Source organism: Acomys russatus, chromosome 1, assembly GCF_903995435.1.
Source record: "Acomys russatus chromosome 1, mAcoRus1.1, whole genome shotgun sequence".
NCBI lineage: Eukaryota > Metazoa > Chordata > Mammalia > Rodentia > Muridae > Acomys > Acomys russatus.
Window position 1 is genome coordinate 75,288,153 of NC_067137.1, and position 22,374 is coordinate 75,310,526.

The following is a 22,374-nucleotide window of genomic DNA, read 5'->3' on the forward strand; positions in this document are numbered from 1 at the left end:
GACTTTGTATCTAGAATATTCATGTAAAACTTGTGAACAAGCTTTCATTTTGATCAAACACCATTTTTGTAATAAAAATAAAGACTCATGCAGCAATTGTTTATGAATTCATTTGGGGGAGGCACATACACTAAATACAGATTTAAAAAGCTTTCTCTAAAATTTATTATCTTCCAGTATACTTTCAAGCTCCATGCCATTGACCTTTTCCACCATGAGCTAGTATTTTAAAAATGCCCTGGACAAAGCTACCTACCTACCATGATTAGCAGTTACATTCTTTGTTTGAAGTCCATAGTCTGTTTACTTAATCAGAATATTAATACCACAACACAAGACAAGTCAATTAAATCAAGACAATCCATGACATCTTTATTGAGCTTTTTAGTTTATGAGGTAAAAGGAAAAGAAGTTCTTAATATTTTACATAGCTCTAGTAAAATATCTGAGACTTAAAGGGGATTACATTCCTCAAAAATTGAGATCAAGTAAACAAGCTTTAAAGCCTTGTATTTTCTGGTTGACTCTTCCCTGACAATAGTAACAAGTACTAATTAGTCACATCAAGTTCTTATTATTGCTGATCTGAAGCACTGGTTTCAGTCAATATCTACCAACTCCACTTCAAAAGTAAGCTTGGTATTTGGTGGAATTCTGTGGGAAAGGGTCAAGGAAAATCTGATGAGATGTGCTCATTATCAGTCCAGGAAGACTGTTCCAGTTCATGTAAGAGGAAGAGGTTTGTGTTTGACTCAGGGTAGCTTTAATTTACTAAAGGTATACTTAGTAATAAATAGAAACCATAAAAATCAAGTTTCAGCAAGCATTCTTCTTACCTGGATACAAAACTAATGCTACCAAATTAGCCAATAACTTACGAAGATTGCTACTTTAAGTGAATCAAAGTTTGTATGAGACAGAACATGGCATCTATTACTAACTTTTGATGTTTTCACACCAGATGAATTTAACTTTTTTAATATTACAGAGAGGACTTAATCTTACTCCTTATCCTTCACAAATCCCTATATCAAACAGCTAAAGATTACTTTCCCACTTAACTATCAGATTGATTGCCTTTCTGCATTTTGTAAATGTTGACAAACAGCCTATCACGGAAACACTGTAATCATAAATAAATGCTTACAATATTATCCGTTCCAATGTCTCCTTCATTTTATACATGGTAAACTATTGTGTTTGTTCCATTGCTAAGCTTTATCTTTCAGTTAAATGACACTGTAGCACAAAATTTTATGTATGGGCATTACAACTTGAAATAAACATTTCAACCACAGTACATTCTTATAAATGATTCGCACACCTGTAGGATTAGAAATTTAAGGTTAAAGCTAGAGAAGATCTCCTCACAAAAAAGGGGAGGGAGGGGGGACACCTCTAAAAGATGAAGTAAACTTTCACTTGGTAAGACCTATTTTGTAATTTAAAACATACACCTATCTTTTTTAATTCTATTTGGGGTGGAGGGATGGCTCAGAAGTTAGGCATCCTATCTACCTATCTCCTATCTGAGAAACTTCTAGTCTCATAGTATTATCCTATCATAAAAGTGGGGGGGTGGGGGGAAGAATCAGGAAAATTTTTATTTTCCTTTTTCTTTTTGGTTTTTTGAGACAGGGTTTCTCTGTGTAGCCTTGGATGTTCTGGACTCACTATGTAGACCAGGCTGGCCTCGAACTCACCGTGATCCGCCTGCCTCTGCCTCCTGAATGCTGGGATTAAAGGCGTGTGCCACCATGCCCCATGAAGACAAAATTTTGACTGCTTAGCATCAATAGAAAACACTAGCCAGTCATTGGTGTCACATGCCTGTGGCCTGCGCAGGACAAGGGGTGTTATCCACATTGGACATGCAGATACATGACCATCTGACTATGAGGAAGACTACCTGGAAAGGATTTTTGACTTAGTGGCTGGCTTAGCATTTTCACACCTAGGTAGTCGTTAAAAAATTACTAAAATTTATATGTCTGTGTCTGTGAGCACGTATCTACCACAGCATGCAAATGGAAATCCAAGAATAGCTTGTGGGCATTCTCTCTTGTACCATGTTATTTTTAAGAGTCTAATTTAAGCCGGGCGTGGTGGCACACGCCTTTAGTCCCAGCACTTGGGAGGCAGAGGCAGGTGGATCGCTGTGAGTTCGAGGCCAGCCTGGTCTACAAAGTGAGTCCAGAAAGGCCAAGGCTACACAGAAAAACTCTGTCTCAAAAACCAAAAAAAAAAAAAGAGTCTAATTTAGGGGGCTGGAGAGACGGCTCAGTAGGTAAGAGGACTGACTGCTCTTTGAAAGGACCCAGATTCAATTCTCAGAACACACATGGCAGTTCCCAATTGTTAATTCTAGGATCTAACACTCGTAACAGACATACGTGCAGGCAAAATACTAATGCACATACATTCTTTAAAATAATTCAGGTTGAAAGGCTTGGTGGTGGGATGGAGGTAGATATGGAGTGTGTGCTATAAAGGAAAAAGGATACTTGGCATCAGGCTGTCCTTTCTTTCCATAGGCCCATTCTGGCTCAATCTCTAGTCTAGCCTTTTCTCCTTTACTCATAGTCAGGAGCGCCTCATCCCACTAAAAACAAAAATAATGGCAATTTTCAAAACACATGTGAATATACTAAACAGCAGATACACCTATTTTTTAATTCTATTTGGGGTGGAGGGATGGCTCAGAAGTTAGGCAGCTCTATCTGCCTGTACCTCCAGCTTCTGAGAAACTTCTAGTCTCCTTATAGTATTATATACACAAGGCATACAGAACACAAAAATTTGTTGTTTTGAGACAGAACCTGGTCTTTCTATGTATCCCTTCCCTTTGTAGGCACCTTCTGCTGAAAGCAGCTTGTCATATTTTTGTAGCTACATTAGTAAGCGTTTTGGATGTCACCATCTTAATTTCTGAGGGGTGGTCACTAACATGAAAAATTGAGAAATTTATCAACCTGACTTCTAATTTCTTCAGTACTTTGTAGTAATAGTTAATCCTACATAAGACCAACTTCTTACGATTTAACTTTGTGCCAGGCAAGGTAGTACATGCTTGTAGTTTGAGGCCAGCCTGGTCCAGAACAGCCAAGGCTACAAAGAGAAACCTTGTCACGAAAAACCAAGAAAGGTTTATTTAGTTATTTTTCATATGCTTGCGCTTTAAGCATACTGTTGTCTCAAAGATTTCCTGTTTCTATAAGTGCTCTAGTGGAATAGATGTTTTCATTATATATGGTACAAAAATCTTGAATGTGAAAGTTAAGGCTGTTTTCTGACAGTATTATCTTAGTAATAAAAACAGTAAATGTAAGCTTATACATAGGAACTACTGTAGGAGTCCCTACTATATTAAATTATGCTCTCTACTACTTACATCTCTGGAGTTTGGCAAGTTCTCTATGTATCCCTGGCTGCGCCAAAACTTGAGGTGTAGACTCAAAGATCTAGCTGCATCTGCCTATAGAGTGCTAGGATGTAAGATTTGTGAGGAAGCAAGCCTGGGTCCAGGATTTAGTTTATAGATGAGGAAATTAACACCTAGAAAACTTGTACCAGGTCAGTCAGCAAGAATACTACAAAGTCTGTATACAGACTTTCAAAGATTATTTCTGCAGTATCTCCAACCCCAGTTCTTGGACTTAAAAACTGTGTTGTGGTAGTTTGAATGAAAATGTCTCCTGTAGATCCATATATTTAGATGCATAGTCCCCAGATGATGGAACTGTTTGGAAGGATTAAGTGTGGCCTTGTTAGAAGTGTGTTGCTTGGAGTGGGCTTTGGAGGTTTTTTTTCCCTTAATATTTATTTATGTATTTTATGTGTATGAGTGCTCATCTTTACACATAGCAGAAGAAGGAATCCTATCCCATTACAGATGGTTCTGGGCCACTATGTCGTGGCTGGGAATTGAACTCAGGACCTCTGGTGGAGCAGCCAGTGCTCCACTGAGCCACTTCTCCAGCCTGAGCACTGAGGTTTCAAAAGCCCAATGCCAGGCCCAGTTTCCTGACTAGTGCCTGTGGATCAGGATGTAAAGATCTAAGCTACTTTTCCAGCACCATGTCTTCAATCTCTTGGCCATGTTGTTAATGGACTAAGCCTTTGGAACTGTATGGAAGACACCTGCCTTGGTTAGGTGCCTTCACAACAACAGAATAGTAACTAAGATGTGTTTAGAATCTAACCCAGGTAGGATCTTACAATGCTAGGCAAGTGTTGCATCATGAAGTTGCAACCCACTCCCACAATCCAAACTTTTCAGAACCTTACACAACAAATAGCATGTGTTTAGAACACCTAGGGACTCATTTGCCACCCTTATTTACTTACTCCTCTGATAACCTTGCCTACTCCAACCTTAAAACTTAAAGGTTTGGCATTTTTCTTCTTCTTTGAACCTGCAAAACAAAATTTCCTTTTAATCACATACTATATACTTTTAATGACCTTCTAAACTCTAATATTAGGTATTTAAGAACTGCCCAATCATGATACAAATCTTTTTGTTTTGTTTTCGAGACAGGGTTTCTCTGGGTAGCCTTGGCTGTCCTGGATTCACTTTGTAGACCAGGCTGGCCTCGAACTTACAGTGATCCACCTTCCTCTGCCTCCTGAGTGCTGGGATTACAGGACAAAAGTAATCTTAAAACGTGTTTGAGGTGTATATTAAAGTGTACACACACACACACACACACACACACACACACACACACACACACACACACACACACACACACACACACACACACACACACACACACCATGAACTACAGCTAGCTGCATGTAGTATCAAAGGTGAACACAACTGAAAGCCAAGGATCAGGACCACTAAGTAGCATGCTGTGCTGAATCTCACTATGTAGCTGGCCTCAAACTCAGGACTTAAGACCCTGAACTTGCAATGAATTTCCTGCTTTTTTGACTATAAAGTGCCAGGATTAAAGGCATGAGCTACCACACCAGCTTAAAAAGCATTCTGGAACACTGCTAGGTTTGAATACTGTCTTTCCTTACTGGCATGGTACAGAGACTTGGTCCCCAATGTTGCTGTTTTATGGTTTGCAGGAGCTTTAAGAAGTGATTATGTGCATAATATTAATGCTGTTTTCACAGGAACATGTCCCTCACTCCTGTGGGGCTGAGTAGATAAATGAAGAGTAGACTATTAGCAAAAGCAAGCTGAGCACTGACCTCCCTCAATGATGGCCACACAAGTGCCACCAGTAGCGGAGCAGATGCCAGTTCCACTGTGCTCTCGGAGTGCCACCACTGAGAGCCAAACTAAACCTCTTTTAGTAGTTTTAAGAGATTTAAGACAGACATAAAGCTTTCCTCAAGTTGCTCATTTTTTGTTTGCCAAATGATGAAGATTAGCCAGCTAACAACCCACTCCCGAGAAAATCTTGGTACAAAAGACATCAGGGAAAAGTAATGGCAAAAAGAATCTGCATCTCTTCATCTGTTTACTGCACAAAAGATAACACTTACTTGTTTGAATATTAGTATCAAAAACAGTTCCATCCGGGAGTGTCCCTGTATACCAGCAATGAACAACATCTCCCTTTTTAGGAAAGTTGGTTTTATCTCCCTTTTTTAGTACAGATTTTGTGTATTTCGGTGGACCCTAAAAACAAATGCATATAGTTATGTATGTCCTTTTTAAAAGGTGACAGAAATACTTGTAACTAATGGTTACTAAAGTCAGGCCAGAGTAACTAACTGTTGCCAACATCTGTGAGTTAAGAAACCTTGTCAACCAATGACAAGCATAAAATTCACATTCAAGGCCATGTAATGTCATTACTTAGAACATCTTGGAAACTAAAATTCTTAAAAGCATGACTATGTTAATTATTCTATATCATAAATTCTCAGTTAGATGGCTCAGTGGTCAAGAGCATTGACTGCTCTTCCAAAGGACCCAGGTTTAATTCTCAACACTCACAAGGCAGCTCACAACTGTCTGTAATTGCAAGATCTGACACCCTCTCATAGACATACATGCAGGCAAAACATCAATGCACATAAAATTAAAATAAATAAATTAAAAAAAAGAAAAATACTAAATTCCTAAGGTACTGTAACAGTCCTACCACTACCAATTTGAGTTGTATTGGCACCAATAATTGTATATATATATATTTTTTACCATATCCAGTGAAAATGAAGATTAGTGATGCCTCCATCCACAGCCTGAATATAACTCCATAAAATCTTAGATGGAACTATGTATGGTGGCAAACGCCTTTAATCCTATTACTCAGAGGCAAGACAGCAGATCTATGAGTTTAAGTCAAGTTAGAGTTATAAGCCGGGATCATATCTCAAACAACAGAAAGTTTTGGAGGTAAAAAATAGTCATGCAAATTAACAATTTCTATATTTAGAGATGGATCTGCATTGTCCAAAATAATTTTTAGTCTGCAAATCTTTTAAAACAAGTAGCAAGGCTAGTTATCAAGGATTTAAAATATAGTTGATTCCTGAGTTTTGAAATGAATAAAATAGTATTTTCTATCTTTCTTCCTCACCTATTTGTAGCTAGTCAAGTCATGCATTCAATTATTATGTACACATGCCTCCCTTGGCTCTAGATTCCTTCACTTTCAAAACCTGAGTTAAACTGCTTATGGTTTGTCTCTTTGGAAAAGACACCATCACCACCACCCCTCCCAAATAAGAGTTTCTCTGTGTAGTCTTGGCGGTCCTGGACTCTGTAGACCAGGCTGGCCTTGAACTCACAGAGATCTGCCTGCCTCGAACTCACTATGTGCTGGGATTCTAGGTATGCGCCACCTCGCTTGGCTCATATGTTGCAATTTTTTTATTAAAAAATTTTAGTGTGTATATGTACATGTCAGTGAGAGGCTACTTTGTGTAGTTGATTCTCTTAACATCATTACCAAGGTTTATTTTTATCTGAGTGTTTGTGGGTGACTAAAGGCCAAAAGAGTATGACCCACTAAAGCTGGAGTAATAGGTAGTTGGGTAGTTATGAACTGTCCACATGGGTGCTGGCAACTGAACTCAGGCCTTCTGGAAAAGAAGGAATTATTTCAAACTTTTGAGCCATCTCTCAAGATTTATCTACTTCAACTTGTACGTGAATTCTGGGGGTCAAAATCTGGGTGTCAGGCTTCCCAGTACATACCAGTAAGCTGCTGAGCCATTTCTCTAGCACTATATTACAATTATGCATTAGTAGGCTTTATACAAGGAATTTTGCTTCCTCAGGAAGTCAATATTGTCTGGAGACATTTTAAATTGTTATTAAGTGGGAGGGGCTTAGGGACATTGTCCTAGTTTGCTTTCTGTTGCTATGACTGTGATTAACACAATGATCAAAAACAACTTGGGGGTGGAAGGCCTGGAGAGATGACTCAGCGGTAAAGGGTGCTCACTACTCTTACAGGAGCCTGGTTCAAATCCCAGCACCCACATGACAACTCCCAGCTATCTGTAACTCCAAACCTGACATTCACAGAGACATTCATGTAGGTAAAACACCAATGCACATAAAATAAAGGTTAAACAATTAAAATAAATAAAGCAAGCAAGCTGGGCAGTGGTGGCACACGCCTTTAGTCCCAGCACTTGGGAGGCAGAGGCAGGTGGATCTCTGTGAGTATGAGGCCAGCCTGGTCTACAGAGCAGGCATCACCAAAGGCAAGACTACACAGCGAAACACAAAACCAAAACCAACTTGGGGAGAAGGGTTTATTTCACCTACACATCTCCATCAAAGCTTATCACTGAAGGGAGTCAATGCAGGAACCAATGGGGAAAAGCTTACTGGTTTTTTCAGCTTGCTTACACAACCTTGGACCTGCCCCAACATGCAAATCTGATGGCTGTAAATCTCCAATGGAGGTTCCCTCTTTCCATGTGACTAGTATCGTCATGTTGACAAAAACAACTAAACATCCTACAGCCCAAGACAGCATCCAACAACAAAGAAATAGTAAATTAATCCCCTCCTGTAACAAAACACAAACCAATTAAGCAAACAAGCCTAATTTGGGCATGGTGGCCTATGCTTATGATGCCAGCACTTGGGGAGACTAAGGATGGAGGTTCATGTGTTCAAGGGCAGCCTGGGTTACAGCAAACTGGGGATTCTGTCTCTGCTTCCCATCTCCTTAGAGAGCAAGAATTACAGGAAATGGGACTATTCCATCTGGCTTTATATGAATTTTAGGGAATCAAGAGTCCTCTAACCTGTAATGTCAGTATTTTTTACCAACCGAGCTATTGTACCAGCCCATAATTTTTTTTTAAGAGAAATAAATCCTGTGAACCACATGAGTACCCATGACAGCAACAAACTGGATTCAGATTTTTAGAATACTTTCTTGTGACTTTGGCCATGTTAACCAAACAACATGAGTTCAGGCCAAGTCTAATGAACACTTTCTGCTCACTTCTTCACCGTTTTCCCCCTGTAGTTCTAAAGTATAAGCATAGACACAACAGGGATGAATACAGGTTCAGTGAGAGGATCTAGGAAGAGGGAGTGCACATATTTGACTTCAGTGTTCCCCATTTAATAAAACGAGAGCCTTATTACTATAGGACACAGGAAAAATACAAGAATTAAGTATTCATAGAGCTTCTATGCCAAAAACTAATGTCAAAGCTATAGGTCTTAACAAGATTCACCAGACTGTTTCTGGTTTTTCTAGACAGGTTTTCTCTATGTAACAGCCATGGCTGTCCTGGACTCACTTTGTAGACAAACCTGCCTCTGCCTCTGAGTATTAGGAATACCAGCAAAACACAACTTAAGAGCTCTTTAATACCTAATACTTTAAGTCTGCTTTTAAAGAATGGGATATAAGATGCGCATGGTGGCACACACCTTTAATTCTTGCACTCTAGAAGTAATTTACTAATTTTTTTGTTTTTGTTTGTTTTTCAAGACAGGGTTACTCTGTGTAGCCTTAGCTTTCCTGGACTCGCTTTGTAGACCAGGCTGGCATGGAGAGATCCACCTGCCTCTGCCTCCAAGTGCTGGGAGGCGTGCATCACCATGCCCAGCTACAATTCTTGTACTCAGGTGGTTGAGATAGAAAAATCAAGAGTTTGAAACCAACCTAGACTACGAAACAAAACTCTGTCTCCAACACCCCCTCCCCCCAACCTCCCCAGATGACTTTATCTGATTCTTCAAACTTTTTAAGAGAACATAAAACTTGGTCTGGGAAAGATTAGACATGAACCCATACCCTGAAACCACGCATGGACTATTTCCACAGCCAGGAACACCATGTTCATTAGAAAGGCTAAAAATAACTTAAAAGGAAGTTTCTTTAATTCAGCCCAACTTGGCTACAGAATCAGGTTCTTAAAATAGTTCAGAAAGCTTGGGAGCTCTGGCCAGAAGCTATCAGCTCTTTAGTTTATTTCTATACTAAGGACAGTGAGTCAGTACAGTCCAAATCACAGCTTAGCTCTGAGAAAGTAGCTGTATTCAACCACGCCTTAGTTTATTTCAAGAGATAGAGATGTTAGGCAGGCTTGGGGATGGAGCCTTATCAGGCCTTTAAGCCCTGCTAGTCAGGTGATGGAGGCCAGCCTGCACAATTTAGTGAAGACATTCTCAAAATCAAAACAAGTACTTGGGGTTAGATCCATGGTATAGCACTTGTCTACTAAGTGTGAAGTCCTAGGTTCAATCCTTAGTTCTATATAAAGAAAAAACAAAGAAAGAAAAAGAGAAATGTAAAAATATTATATACAAACCTCATCTAGAGTCTCTTCAGACTTGGCTTCTTTGGGTTTATCATCGTTAAGCTTCATGTTTTTCACTTGCTCAGACACTTTACTTACAGTTTCAGTACCCTTGAAACGCTGTAAAAAACACTGTAATGTTAGTACCGAGGAGAAGCTAATAACAAGGAAGAGTATATAGATCTCCCTCCTTTCAATAAACATCTGCCCAATGAAGACATATTATCTATCAATAAATCAAACAAAAGTATGCCACCAAAGAAGCTCATCTAAAAACAAAGACATTACTGATTTAAATGTAAAGTCAATAAATTATGACCATCAAACCATTTCATAATATAAGTAAACAAACACCATGACCTAAGACAAGCAGCCCAGGCTAGAGAGATGTACACTGCTCTCAGCTCCTTCAATAAAATGTTCTGTAGTTGATGATCACTTCATAGCAAACAAATATTAAGTAACTTTTAAAGATCTGTTTTTCTTTTTTGGTTTTTTTGAGACAGGGTTTCTGTATTAGCCTTGCCTGTCCCAGATTTGCTTTGTATTTGTAGACCAGGCTGGCCTCAACTCACAGCAATCTGCGTTCCCCTGCCTCTACCTCCAGAGTGCTGGGATTAAAGGAGTGCTCCACCACGCCCAGCCTTTAGAGGAGGACTGTTTTTTTTTTAAAGATTGATTGATTTATTATGTATACAGTATCCTGCCTGCATGTATAGCTGCACACCAGAACTCATTATAAACTGTTATGAGCCACCATGTGGTTGTTGGGAATTGAACTCAAGATCTCTGAAAGTGCAGACAATACTCTTAATTGCTGAGCCATCTCTCCAGCCCAAAATCTATTTTTCTTAACATCTGACCTTCTAAACCATCTAAATTCTTTAACAACCTGTTATAACAGTATAGAGAATGCCAACTGACTTAAATGGATTCACATAAGAATTTGTTGAGCCTGGAGTGGTGATGCACACCTTTAACCCCAGCATTCTTGGAGGCAAGAGGCAGGCGGATCTCTGTGAGTTCAAGGCCAGCCTGGTCTACAAAGAGAGTTCCAAGACAGCCAGGCCTATTACACAGAGAAACCCTGTCTCAAAAAACAAAACAAAAACCAACCAAACAAAAACTGATGTCTCACATTATAGGGGTAGATACTAAACAACAACAAAACCTGGTTCTTTTAAGAATACCCCAAACACTCAACCATGTTATACATTAGTTTTGCTTGATATGACAGAAAGTCCAATTATGTTGGGTGTGGCGGCACATACCTTTAATCAGAGCACTAGGGAAGCAGAGGCAGGATGATCTTTGTGAGTTCAAGGCCAGCCTGGACTGCAAAGTGAATCTAGGACAGCCAGGGCTATTACACAGAGAACCCATGCCTCAAAACACACACACACACACACACACACACACACACACGGAGAAAAGACAGTCCTATTATGATCACAGGAAAAAAACCCAACTTGTTCTTCACAAAGAAAAGTGAATTTAATTTTTTAATTTTTAATTTTTTTATGTTTTGGTTTTTCGAGACAGGGTTTCTCTATAGCCTTGGCTGTCCTGGGATTCACTCTGTACACCAGGCTGGCTTCGAAATCAGAGATCTACCTGCTTCTGCATCCCAAGTGCTGGGATTAAAGTTGACCACTAATGCCTGGTAGAAGTAAAATTTCTAAATGAAAGTCTCTTAAAAGGATGTTATCACTCACCTTACTTTCAAAAAGATGGTTATAGGCAGTCACCAAATGGTCCTTATTAGCAGTCTTAGCTACATTTTTTATGTTTCCCAATAATTTATGCTCTGCAAGGAACTACAAAGAAAAAAGCTCATTAGTTAAAACACTTTCCCTTGAGTAGGAAGGATCTAAAATTAGAAAATAGAGTCTAGAGCTGAGGATGTAGCTGAGAAGGTAGAGTGTTTACATGGCATGCATAAAGCCCTGAGTCTGTTCTACACACCACATAAACTGGGTTTGGTCATGCACACCTAAAAATCCTGGCACCGAGAGTTTAAGATAGGCTAAGATACTTGAGGCCCTGTCTCAAGAAAAGAAAGAAACAAACGAAGAAAGAAAAGAAAATGAAGCCTGGTGTGATGCCGATGGGGCTGTAGTCTGAGGCAGGAGGATCCCCTGAGTTCAGGAATTCAATACCAGTGTGGCCAGATAGTAAGACCCTATATCAAAAGCAAGAAACTCAGAAATAGTCTTTTTGTGCTAGATGCTATGTTTTCAATAGTAATAATGAAGAACTAGAATAAACACTGTATTTTATATCCCATTCTTATTTGTTTGTTTTTTGAGACAGGGTTTCTTTATGTAGTTTAGCTATCCTGAATTCCTTTGTAGACCAAGGCTGGCCTAGAACTCACAGAGATCCACCTGCGTCTGCTTCCCTAGGGCTGGGATTAAAGGTATGTGCCACCACATGCGGCTTATATCCCACTCTTTAAAAACAGATTTTAAAATATCAGGTATTAAAGAGCTGGAACTATAGTACACGTGGGAGACAGATTCATTATAACCTTTCTCCTATTACAGAATACACAGAAAATAATATCTAACCATTAAGCATACTAGAAGCAGCTCCTCCTGGTAGAATGCTACTTGGCATGCCTTTTGGAGCCTCAAGCCAATTTGGGAATGGATACCCTGACCTATCTACAACACACTATTTGGCAAGGATAGTGTATGGAATGTGGAGTCTTAATATCTGGACTAAAGTCTTAGGTCTTATGTAGACTAGAGACAAAGCTTTTCAAAAGAATCAGCTTTTGGCCTAGAGGATAGTCTGACGACCTGAATTCAATCCATGTGTCATGCACAGTAGGAGAGAGTAGAGTCCTGCAAGCTGTCCTCTGTCCTCAAGTGTTGGGACACTTATGCCCAGACACAGTAAGCCAATAAATAAACAAACAAATAAATAAATACATGTAAAATATCAAAGCACCTTCGAGGCTGAGGCTGGATGGAGAGTTCTGGGCCATCTTATGCTACACAGTAAGACTGTCTCAAGAAAACAAAAAAATTAAGCAACATTATTTTTAACAAAATCAATTCATAGTCTGGTGAGGGCTAAAAATTTTGTGTATTAAAAAATAAAAAAACAAAATTAACTCGTGTGTGTGTGTGTGTGTGTGTCTGTAGACACCCAAAAAGCATGTATGGTATGCTGAACTCAGAATTCCTTAGGTGGAGGTTCTTGTTTCACACTGAGACAGGTGCTCTCTTACAGGCTAGCTGGCCTAACAGCTTCCAAGGATTCTCTAGTCTTCATTTACCACGGAACACTGTGATGATAAGCACACACTACCGCCTGCAGCTTCAGTCATTCTGGGCATCCTAACTCTTAGCATACTTATGAGCCATTTCTCCAGCCTGGTCTCTAAAATTTCTTATTTTCTTAAAGCTGTTTTCTGCACCTATGAGGTTTTTTGTTTGTTTTTTTGTTTTTTTGTTTGTTTTTAAAAAACTACTTTTTGTCACTACTCCATTTTTCCTCCCCACTTTGCTCCCTTCCCACTTTATTTTTTACACAGGGTCTCAATATGTACACCTGGCCAGCCTAGAATTTACTATGTAGTCCAGGCTGACTCAGAAATCTACCAGCTTCTACCTCTGGGATTAAAGGTATACACCACCATGATCTCTACTCCTATCAAATACATGATAAAAGAATGGCAAAAAGCCAAGCATGGTGGAGTATGCCTGTAATCCCAGCACTCAGGAAGGCAGAGGCTTGTGGATCACTGTGAGTTCGAGGCCAGCCTGGTCTACAAAGCAAGTCCAGGATAACTAAGGCTACATTGAAAAGCTCTGTCTCTAAAAAACAAATAAACAAACAAGACCGTCAAAAGGAGATAAAAGTTGGTTATATAGAAATAACCAGTTACTTCAGCACCCCCATGATTTCTTGGAAAGGAGTCCAGAAAAACATCTGAAATATAACTATCTACTATTCTGTGATTATCAAAAATAATGACCATAAACTAATTTAGCTAAGAGAATGATCACTGGGGAACATGCATTATTACAAAACTATTATGATGTTCCAAGTCTCTTGAAATTGTCCACGTCAGGTCAATTTAACCTAAGAGTCTAAAAGTAACAAAAAACATATTTTTATTAAAGTCAACTTTCGGATAAGCTCTTTAAGGACAGTGTAAAAGTAGTGCAGTGTTGAGGTTCGCGAATGCCCGCTACTCTTACTGCTGAAAATCATAATGGCTCTAGAAAAAAATCCATTAGCCTGGCATAAGGGTCTATTTGCAAAGGGGCCTTTGCCTGTTCACCCTTGTATATTCAAACATGGTTCTTATTCTTACTATACATGCTATCTAAACACTGGCTTCTGACGCCAGGATAATTATGCATACGCAAGGAGTTGGCAGTGTGAGAGTCCTTGAATCTCCCCCACAAGATCCTAAGTGAAAATACAGTCTTTTCAAAAGAGCCTAGAAACTTTTTAAAAAACGTTAAATGGTAGAATGTAAAAACAGGAACGGGTATGTGATGATCACTAGAAAGCATGCATTTCAATGGGTGTTATCAAAAGCATTTCCTTGGCTGAAGCTGGGTATGGAATCACAGAGCACTCCATATTTTGACATTTTAGAATCTGAGAAACTGAAGAAAGCCAAATTCGGGCTGCACTTTCTATTTCTAAGTGGTAGCTAGATGCACAACAACGTGTATCATCAAACAATTTAACGAGGTAGGGAACAAGACATGGTGACACATGAAGATTATCCCTAGCGCTTGGGAGGTGAAGGCAAGCGGATCAGGAGTTTGAGGCCAGTCAGGACGTGAGACGTTGCCCCCCGCCCCCAAAAAAAATCAAGGTGGGGGCGGAATGAATGATTACTTCAGAAGGACAAAAAGTCAAGTCTGACAAAAATAACCTGTGACTACAAATGGGTGGCTAAGTGGGGACAAGGCTGAAAACTGCATTATACAACTAGCAATTTTCAAATCTGAGTGCTTATAACCATAGAGGTCCATAGTATAAAAATAACCACACGAGTCCCTTAAGTATAAAGGTATCCTCTAAGAGATCTGGTAACAAAAAAGTTAAACAGTTACATATGGGTTTTTGAAAAGCACAGATTATATATAGTTCGGTATTTGATAAATTGGTAAGACAAGCAAGATGCATAGGAGGTTCCCACACACTTTACACCCCTCCCATTTCCCAGTGGCCAGCCTTCCGCGCCCGGGAATCGTGCACTCCAGATTCCTCGCCCCCGCCTCAGAGGCCAACGACTCAGGTTCCTTTTTCTCAGGTGCTCGGCCCTCACAGAACACAAATGAGACTTAAAACTACGACGGCAGCTCACTCGCCTGCCCTAGGAAACACGGCCGATCCCCGCTGTAGCAGGGGCAGCCCGAGGAGCCAGAGGGTGCGAGCTCACGCGGGCCGCTTGGGCCTGGCCAGCACCCGCGGGCCACAGAAGGCGAGGGCGGGGGCACCGAGGAATCCGGGATGTAAGGCAACTCCGGGGGGTGAAGCGGCCCCAGGCCGACCCTGCCCGGCCGCCCAGATGCCTCTGGTACCGAATCTGAACCGTGATCCTGCAGAAACTTGATAATGTCCTTCTTGGGCAGCTGCTCGCTGCGCAACTGCTCTACGGTCCATGCACGCTGCGGAACAGCCGCCGCCATCTTCCCCTGCTGCCGCCGCCGCACTGAGCCAACCCGCCTCAGTCCAGCGCCGCCCCGCCCCTGGGGCGTGGCCTGGGCTTGCGTCACGCTCTAGGGGGTGAAGCCTCCGCCAGGGGCCCGGCCCCGCCCCTGAAGCATGATCTGGGCATGCGCCATGTCCTAAGAGGGCGGGGCTTCTGCCTCTGTGAGCCTGTGAGACTCTGCCCAGGCCTGGCCTGGAGCTGCCTTCCTACTAGAGGAGACTGGAATGTGGGCTAGAGTGACGTCAGTGCTGGAGGGCTTCGTTGAGTTCCCCAGCTGAATGCAATGATGATGTCAGACATCCTTAGTTTGATGCTTTGTGAGGCGTTTCTTGGATAGTCATTACCCACACTTGTTTATTATTTACTTACTACCATGCATGTCTTTAAGGTACAGATTGTAAGCTGTTTAAAAAAAAAAAAATAACACCATTCCGGTTTTCCATCTTATTTTATCGAGTTCTACCATAATCTCATCTGAATTGACTTAGTCCTTGCCCATCAAAACAATTTACCCAAAACTAAATGCAAATCTCCCCAAACCAAACAACAGATATTTGTCTACAAAATTAAAAGCCTGAATGAAACAATCTAATGAAACTGTACTTAAAATACCTCTTTTCGATAGTGAGAGTGGCAGAGAGCGGGAGCCACATGGTGTGTTTGTACTTTGCTTCAGTAACTGAGGGAACAGGTTTGTATTGGATTTGTACTGGTACCTAAGTTTGAAGCAGAAAGCTACTAACAACCACACACTGACACTTACTGATCTAAATCTGTAATTATTATGTAATAGTGCAGGTATACGCTGATGGGATCCTGTATAGCTCCTTACAGGCTGAGGCAGGACACCATATTGGTCTACATGGCGAATTCAAGGCCAGAGTAGGCCTCACAGCAAGATCCTGTGTGAAACAGAAGCATATGGAGGAAAAAGAAAAAGAAACCCCACGGCAAACACGTGTTTTAGTTTCTCAGTGAATATAATAGAGCCAGAGCACATTCACTTTCTTGAAACAGGCAAAATATTAAAATAACGGATTGATGGGGGCTGGAGAGATGGCTCAGCGGTTAAGAGCACTGACTGCTCTTCCAGAGATCCTAAGTTCAACTCCCAGCAACCACATGGTGGCTCACAACCATCTATAATGTGATCTGATGCATACTGTATACATAATAAATAAATTAAAAAAAAAATAAAATAACCGATTGCCATTTCTAACACAGAAGACTGCATTTTCCTCAGCATAAATGGAGAAAAATATTAATTAACTCTATCTTTTGCTTCTACTCTCACCTTCGGGTTTAAATATTCGATAATGTCAGAGGCAGGTGGATCTCTAAGTTCAAAGCCAGCCTGGTCTACAAAGCAAGTCCAAGACAGCTGAGGCTACACAGAGAAACCCTGTCTCAAAAAAACAAAAAGAACACTATATATATTCGATCATGTTAAGGTCACAAGCCATGAGAATACTTTCCCTGAGATTTCAAAGTTATGTATCTTAACATTGTAAGTGGTATCACAATTAGCAGTGATACCTCATCATTGGAAGCAAAGTAAAAACCACCTTCTATTACTTGGCTGGAAACTTATGTAGCCAGAGACGACCTTAGGCTCCTGATTCTCCAGACTCCACCACAGACAAGCGCCCCACGCCAGGTTTTAGATAGCGTTTAAACCGGCGCGGGAGAAGGAAAGGTAACAAAACTAAAACAAATCAAAGCCACAAAAACTTGCAAAGCAGACTAAATCCAGGAAGCCCCATCCTGGGACGCCTAGGCAACACGCATGCGTCTCAGCAAGCTTCCGGGATGGTAACCAATCATATTCCCTCGGCCATCTCGGCGGCTTCTTCAACCCGACCGGCTGCGGCCAGTCCCGCCCCCGGGTTCGATTGTGTGGCTGGCGGGAGACTGATGGGCGTCCGAGCCGGAGCGGTTGCGCTGCCCGTCCGGTGGCTTCCTCGGCGGAGCTTGGTTGTCGGTGGGCACCATGAGCGGACGACAGAGAACGCTCTTCCAGACGTGGGGCCCGAGCCTCGTGCGAGGCGCCGGCGGTCCGGGCTGCGGCCAGGCGTGCTCACCCGCAGCGGCGGAGGCGCTGCTGCCCGAGGAGGAGGAGGACGACGACGAAGTGCTGCTGGTGGCGGCGTACGAGGCGGAGCGGCAGCTGGATCCCGGGGATGGCGGCTTCTGCGCGGCTGCGGGCGATCTGTGGATCTACCCCACCAATTGCCCGGTGCGCGACTACCAGCTGCACATCTCCCGGACGGCGCTATTCTGCAACACCCTGGTGTGCCTGCCCACCGGGCTGGGGAAAACCTTTATTGCCGCCGTGGTCATGTATAATTTTTACCGCTGGTTCCCTTCCGGCAAGGTGGTCTTCATGGCACCCACGAAACCCCTGGTGACACAGCAGATGGAAGCCTGCTTTCACGTGATGGGCATTCCGCAGTCTCACATGGCTGAAATGACAGGTACCTGAGAAAAACTAAGCTCCCTGGTAAGGCCTCTTGTGGAAGTAACTGTGCAGGAGGAAGAATGCCCCAGTGCAAATATGTTTATCTTGCATTCTTTCCCATAAAACATCGTCTGTCGGTACCAAAGCCAAGTCTAATGTATATAGATTTGCTCTAGTTACCTGCAGAGATATCTTGTAAATTGCTAGTGTTTTGAAACAATTGTGTATGTCTTGAACATATTTCTTGTCATCCTTCCCAAGAAGGATTACCCCATTGAACTTGCTTCTCAGATCTTATGTTCTTTCTGTTGCAGTTATTTTACCAGTATGGCCTAATAATGTTTATTACTAGGCCTATAATTATTACTATGGCGGTATTTTCTAACCGGCTAGCCATCAATCAAGACAGAGACACCTGTTATATTTTAAAATAGCCTTAGTTAACCTAGAGCAGGGCAGATATTAATCCCTTAAACTAGTTCCCATAGTGGGGCAGGTATAGGTATCCTATACCTGCCCCAATCCCATGCCATCTGCTTCTAATAATTTCTGCCAAGCTATCTAAAAGGTATTGCAATTACAGTCTTAAATGAGACTCAGCTTTGACCCTTGGAGCATCAGCGCTCCAAAATGTAACATTACAGCTAATTGTCCAGTTGTTCTCCCCTTAAGTAGAGTCCCAGAGCACAAATGTCTTCAGAAAGTAGGCCAGTCTACTTATTCATACTCTAGAGATGATGGTCCGAAGTTTCTGAATGTCTTGGTGTGTTTCTTCCATTTCGTTTTGAGTCGGGGGTCTTGCTTTATAGCCCTGGCTAGCCTGGACCTCAGTATGTAAAACAGGCTAGCCTTGAACTTAGGGTTGTCCTTCCACCTCAAGCTCCAGAGTGCTGGCAGCCGATACAGGGGACTGCCACCACACCCTGCTCCGTTGTCACTTTTTAAAATTTTTTTTATTTATTTGTTGTATGTGAGTGCATTATTTTCAGAAGAGAGGGCATCAGATCATATTATAGCTTGTGAGCTACCATGTGGTTGCTGGGAATTGAACTCAGGACCCCTGGAAGAGCAGGCGGCGCTCTTAACCACTGAGCCATCTCTCCACTATTACTTTTATTCACAGGTTCAACTCAAGCTCTCAACAGGAAAGAGATATGGTGCAGCAAGAGAGTCCTTTTTCTTACACCTCAGGTCATGGTAAATGACCTGACTAGAGGGGCTTGTCCTGCTGCCCATGTAAAGTGTCTTGTGATAGATGAAGCTCATAAGGCTCTTGGGAACTACGCTTACTGCCAGGTAATTATTTTGCCAAATAATGTTTTGTTGTTTTTTGGGGGGTTGGGTGGGCATAGGTCTCAGTGATGGAAATGTTGCTACTGTGATTATAAAAGCATCATATCCACTATCAGAACCCATAGTGATGGGAAGTGGTGGATGTTCCCTTGTCCTTTCAGATCTGTGTCTGCTGCTTTTTTTCTTTTGTCTTTTCCTTTCTCTCACCTGCCCCCCCACCTGTATTTTTTTTAATATATTTTATTAATTTATTCCTATTACATCTCAATTGTTATCCCATCCCTTGTATCCTCCCATTTGTTTTGTTTTGTTTTGTTTTTGAGACAGAATCTTGCTGCGTAGCTTTGCTAGCCTGGAACTCACTTTGTAGACCAGGCTGGCCTCGAACTTGAAGAGCTCTGCCTGCTTTTGCTAGGACTAACAGTAAAGTATATGCCACACCACTCAGCCCTCTGCTGATTCCCTAACTTTAGCAAGGCCATTAATGTCAGATGTGGGCCATGTTTCTTGGTGGCTTCCTTCCCGATAAGGACTTCCCAGATTAAGAATTTTGCTCTTCTGTAGCAATTATCTAAAGACAGGATATTTGCATTCTTACATAAGAGGCTGCATTGATACTTGGGCCTCATCAGAGATCCAAAATGAAACATTCCAGCAAACTGTCAAATTGTTCTCCCCTTAAATAGAGTACCTGGCATAAAAGCAAGTAGGCAAGATTGTTTACTTATAGTCTAGAGATGAGGCTGATCTTAGTTCAGGCAATAGTTTAAAGTAGGACCTAGGTGGAATTTGGGACGTACTAGTTCCTACTTTGGAAGTGGATGTATTGCACCATTGTTTGGCACTTGGGCAAGATGACAAACACTTGTCAGTATTGTAGGGTGTAAGTGGCATACTATATTCAACACTTCTAACTGTGCCTTCCACGCGAGTACTCTAAAGAGTAGAAGCAATTGGGTTTGGTCATGGAAGCCATTCGTTTCCTTACATTCACTGGAAATGATCCACTCCTTCCCTCTTGCATTAAAGCACATTGCTTCTTCTGTTCTACCTCAGTATTTGTTATAAAAGCAGTTTTTTTTTTAATTTACTTTTAGCTGGGTGTATATGCTCATGAGTGGGTGGGTTTGTGCTCCTATGAGTGAAGGGGCCTTGAGAGTGTGGAGTAGGCTGTAGAGCCAGAGCTCTAGGCAGCCACCATGGGTGCTGAGACAAAACTCGGGCTCTCGGCAAAAGCAGCATGTACCTTTAACTGCTGGCCTATCTTTCCTGCCCAATTAGCCTTTTAAAGGGGTCCAGCCAGTTTGGAGGTATCTGGTGCTATTGTTACTATGGAGATAAGGTCTTTTTTTGAGGTTGGCCTCTAACTTGGGATACTCCTGACAGCCTGTAGAGTGCTGGGATTATAGGTACATGCCATGGTAACTGGTGTCTGGAGATGTGGAATATCCACTATGCAGTAGGTAATGAGGAGGCTATGCCTCAGTGGAGTTTTGAACTCTGAGGACAGACGTGTGCAGATACTGTGTAGTGTAGAAAATAGCTGAAGCTGGTGAGCTTACGGAAAGTGGCAATACCAGGTTGAGGTAGAGAGGAGGACTAGAAGAGAAAGACAGAAAGGAAGCCAAAGACAGGGAGTTCACTGTCAGCTTATGGCTTAGTGTTGTTTTTGTATTACTTTGTATTGCCCTAAGGAGAATTCTTTGATTATTTATCTCTTCAACTATTCACTTCTTTATTTATTTTAGTTTTTTGAGACATGATTTCTCTGTATAGCCCTGGCTGTCCTGGAACTTGATTTGTAGACCAGGCTGGCCTTGAATGCATAGATCCACCTGCTTCTGCCTCCTGAGTGCTGGGTTTAGAGGTGCCTGGCTGCCCTTAAACTCTTGGCAGTCCTTCTGCCTCAGCCTCCCAAGGGCTGGTATTATAGCCATGAACAACACACCGGCTTGCTTCTCATGTATGATAGTTTGGTATATGTCCTTGTACTCCGTGTGTGTAACACAGAAGGTTACTTGGCCCAAGACCTCTTCCTTGTCCAAAAGAACCCTTTGCATCCTAGCTCTCATACAGCAATTTCTTTATTTATCTGAAGGACTGGGCATGGAACTCAGGCCTCAGTATGCTGGAAAGCCAGCCTACTACTGAACTTCATCCCCATCCCCGATAACTTTAATTTACTTTTTTTTTTTTTAATTATTTTCTCATTTGGAGACATGGTCTTGCTTATGTAGTCCAGACTATCCTTGAGAGCTGAGGCTGCAGGTTCCCACCTTATTAATCTGAAAAAGGACTTCCCCCTCTGCCCGCCCCCCCTACCCCTACCACCCCCCCACCCCCAGACAGGGTTTCTCTTTGTATCCTTGGCTGTCCTGGACTCACTTTGTAAACCAGGCTATCTTCAAACTCACAGGATCCGCCTGCCTCTGCCTCCTAAGTGCTGGGATTAGAGGCGTTTGCCATAACCCCCGGCTTTAAAAAGGATTTTTTTTTAAAAAAGCAGTAATCCAAAAAGTACTTCTCAACCTGTGAGTGGCAACCCTTCTGGGCGGGGGAGTTGACCAACCCTTTCACAGGGGTTACCTAAGACCATAGGAAAACACAGATAGTTACACCATGATTCATCCCAGTAGCAAAATTACAGTTATGAGGTAGCTACAAAAATGATTTCATAGTTGGCATTCACAACATGAGGAACCGTCCTGAAGGGTGGCAGCATTAGGAAGGCTCATATCTTCCTTGCTGCAACCACGCCTTTGCTTTCCATCCTTGTACATCATCCGAGGGTATCGCTTCTAGCACTCTGCTGGTTAGTTTTTCAGGGCCACCTGAGAAGAAACCTGAGCAGAGGAATTGTCCCTATAGGATGGGCCTATGGACAAGTCTGTGGGTCATTTTCTTGATTAGAGTTTAGAGTGCTGTGGCCAGCCCACTGCGAGTGCTGCCGCCCAAGCATGAGAAAGTAAGCCCCACAAGCTAGTGAGCAGCATCCCTCCGTGGTGGGCTAGTAAGCAGCATCCCTTGTGATGGGCTAGTGAGCAGCATCCCTCCGTGGTCGGCTAGTGAGCAGCATCCCCCTGTGGTGGGCTAGTAAGCAGATCCCTTGTGGTGGGCTAGTGAGCAGCATCCCTCTGTGGTCGGCTAGTGAGCAGCATCCCTCTGTGGTCGGCTAGTGAGCAGCATC

General features: G+C 42.1%; 2 protein-coding genes across 2 annotated transcripts in view; one reads left to right on the top strand and one right to left on the bottom strand.

Moving 5' to 3' along the window:
• Positions 1–346: 346 nt before the first annotated feature.
• Fkbp3 (FKBP prolyl isomerase 3) lies at positions 347–15,472 on the bottom strand. Its single transcript, XM_051146814.1, has 7 exons — positions 15,306–15,472; positions 11,463–11,564; positions 9,760–9,867; positions 5,506–5,641; positions 4,348–4,415; positions 2,505–2,602; positions 347–654 (listed from the first exon to the last, which is right to left on the bottom strand). Exons 1-7 carry the CDS (start codon positions 15,411–15,413, stop codon positions 600–602), a joined length of 675 nt encoding a protein of 224 aa, XP_051002771.1. The 5' UTR covers positions 15,414–15,472; the 3' UTR covers positions 347–599.
• A 1,856-nt stretch (positions 15,473–17,328) lies between these two features.
• Positions 17,329–22,374, top strand: part of Fancm (FA complementation group M) — a 54,339-nt gene continuing 49,293 nt past the window's right edge. Inside the window, 2 exon segments of the mRNA XM_051146830.1 lie at positions 17,329–17,910; positions 19,018–19,190. Of these exon segments, the coding sequence (XP_051002787.1) occupies positions 17,427–17,910; positions 19,018–19,190 (657 nt within the window). The 5' untranslated portion in view covers positions 17,329–17,426.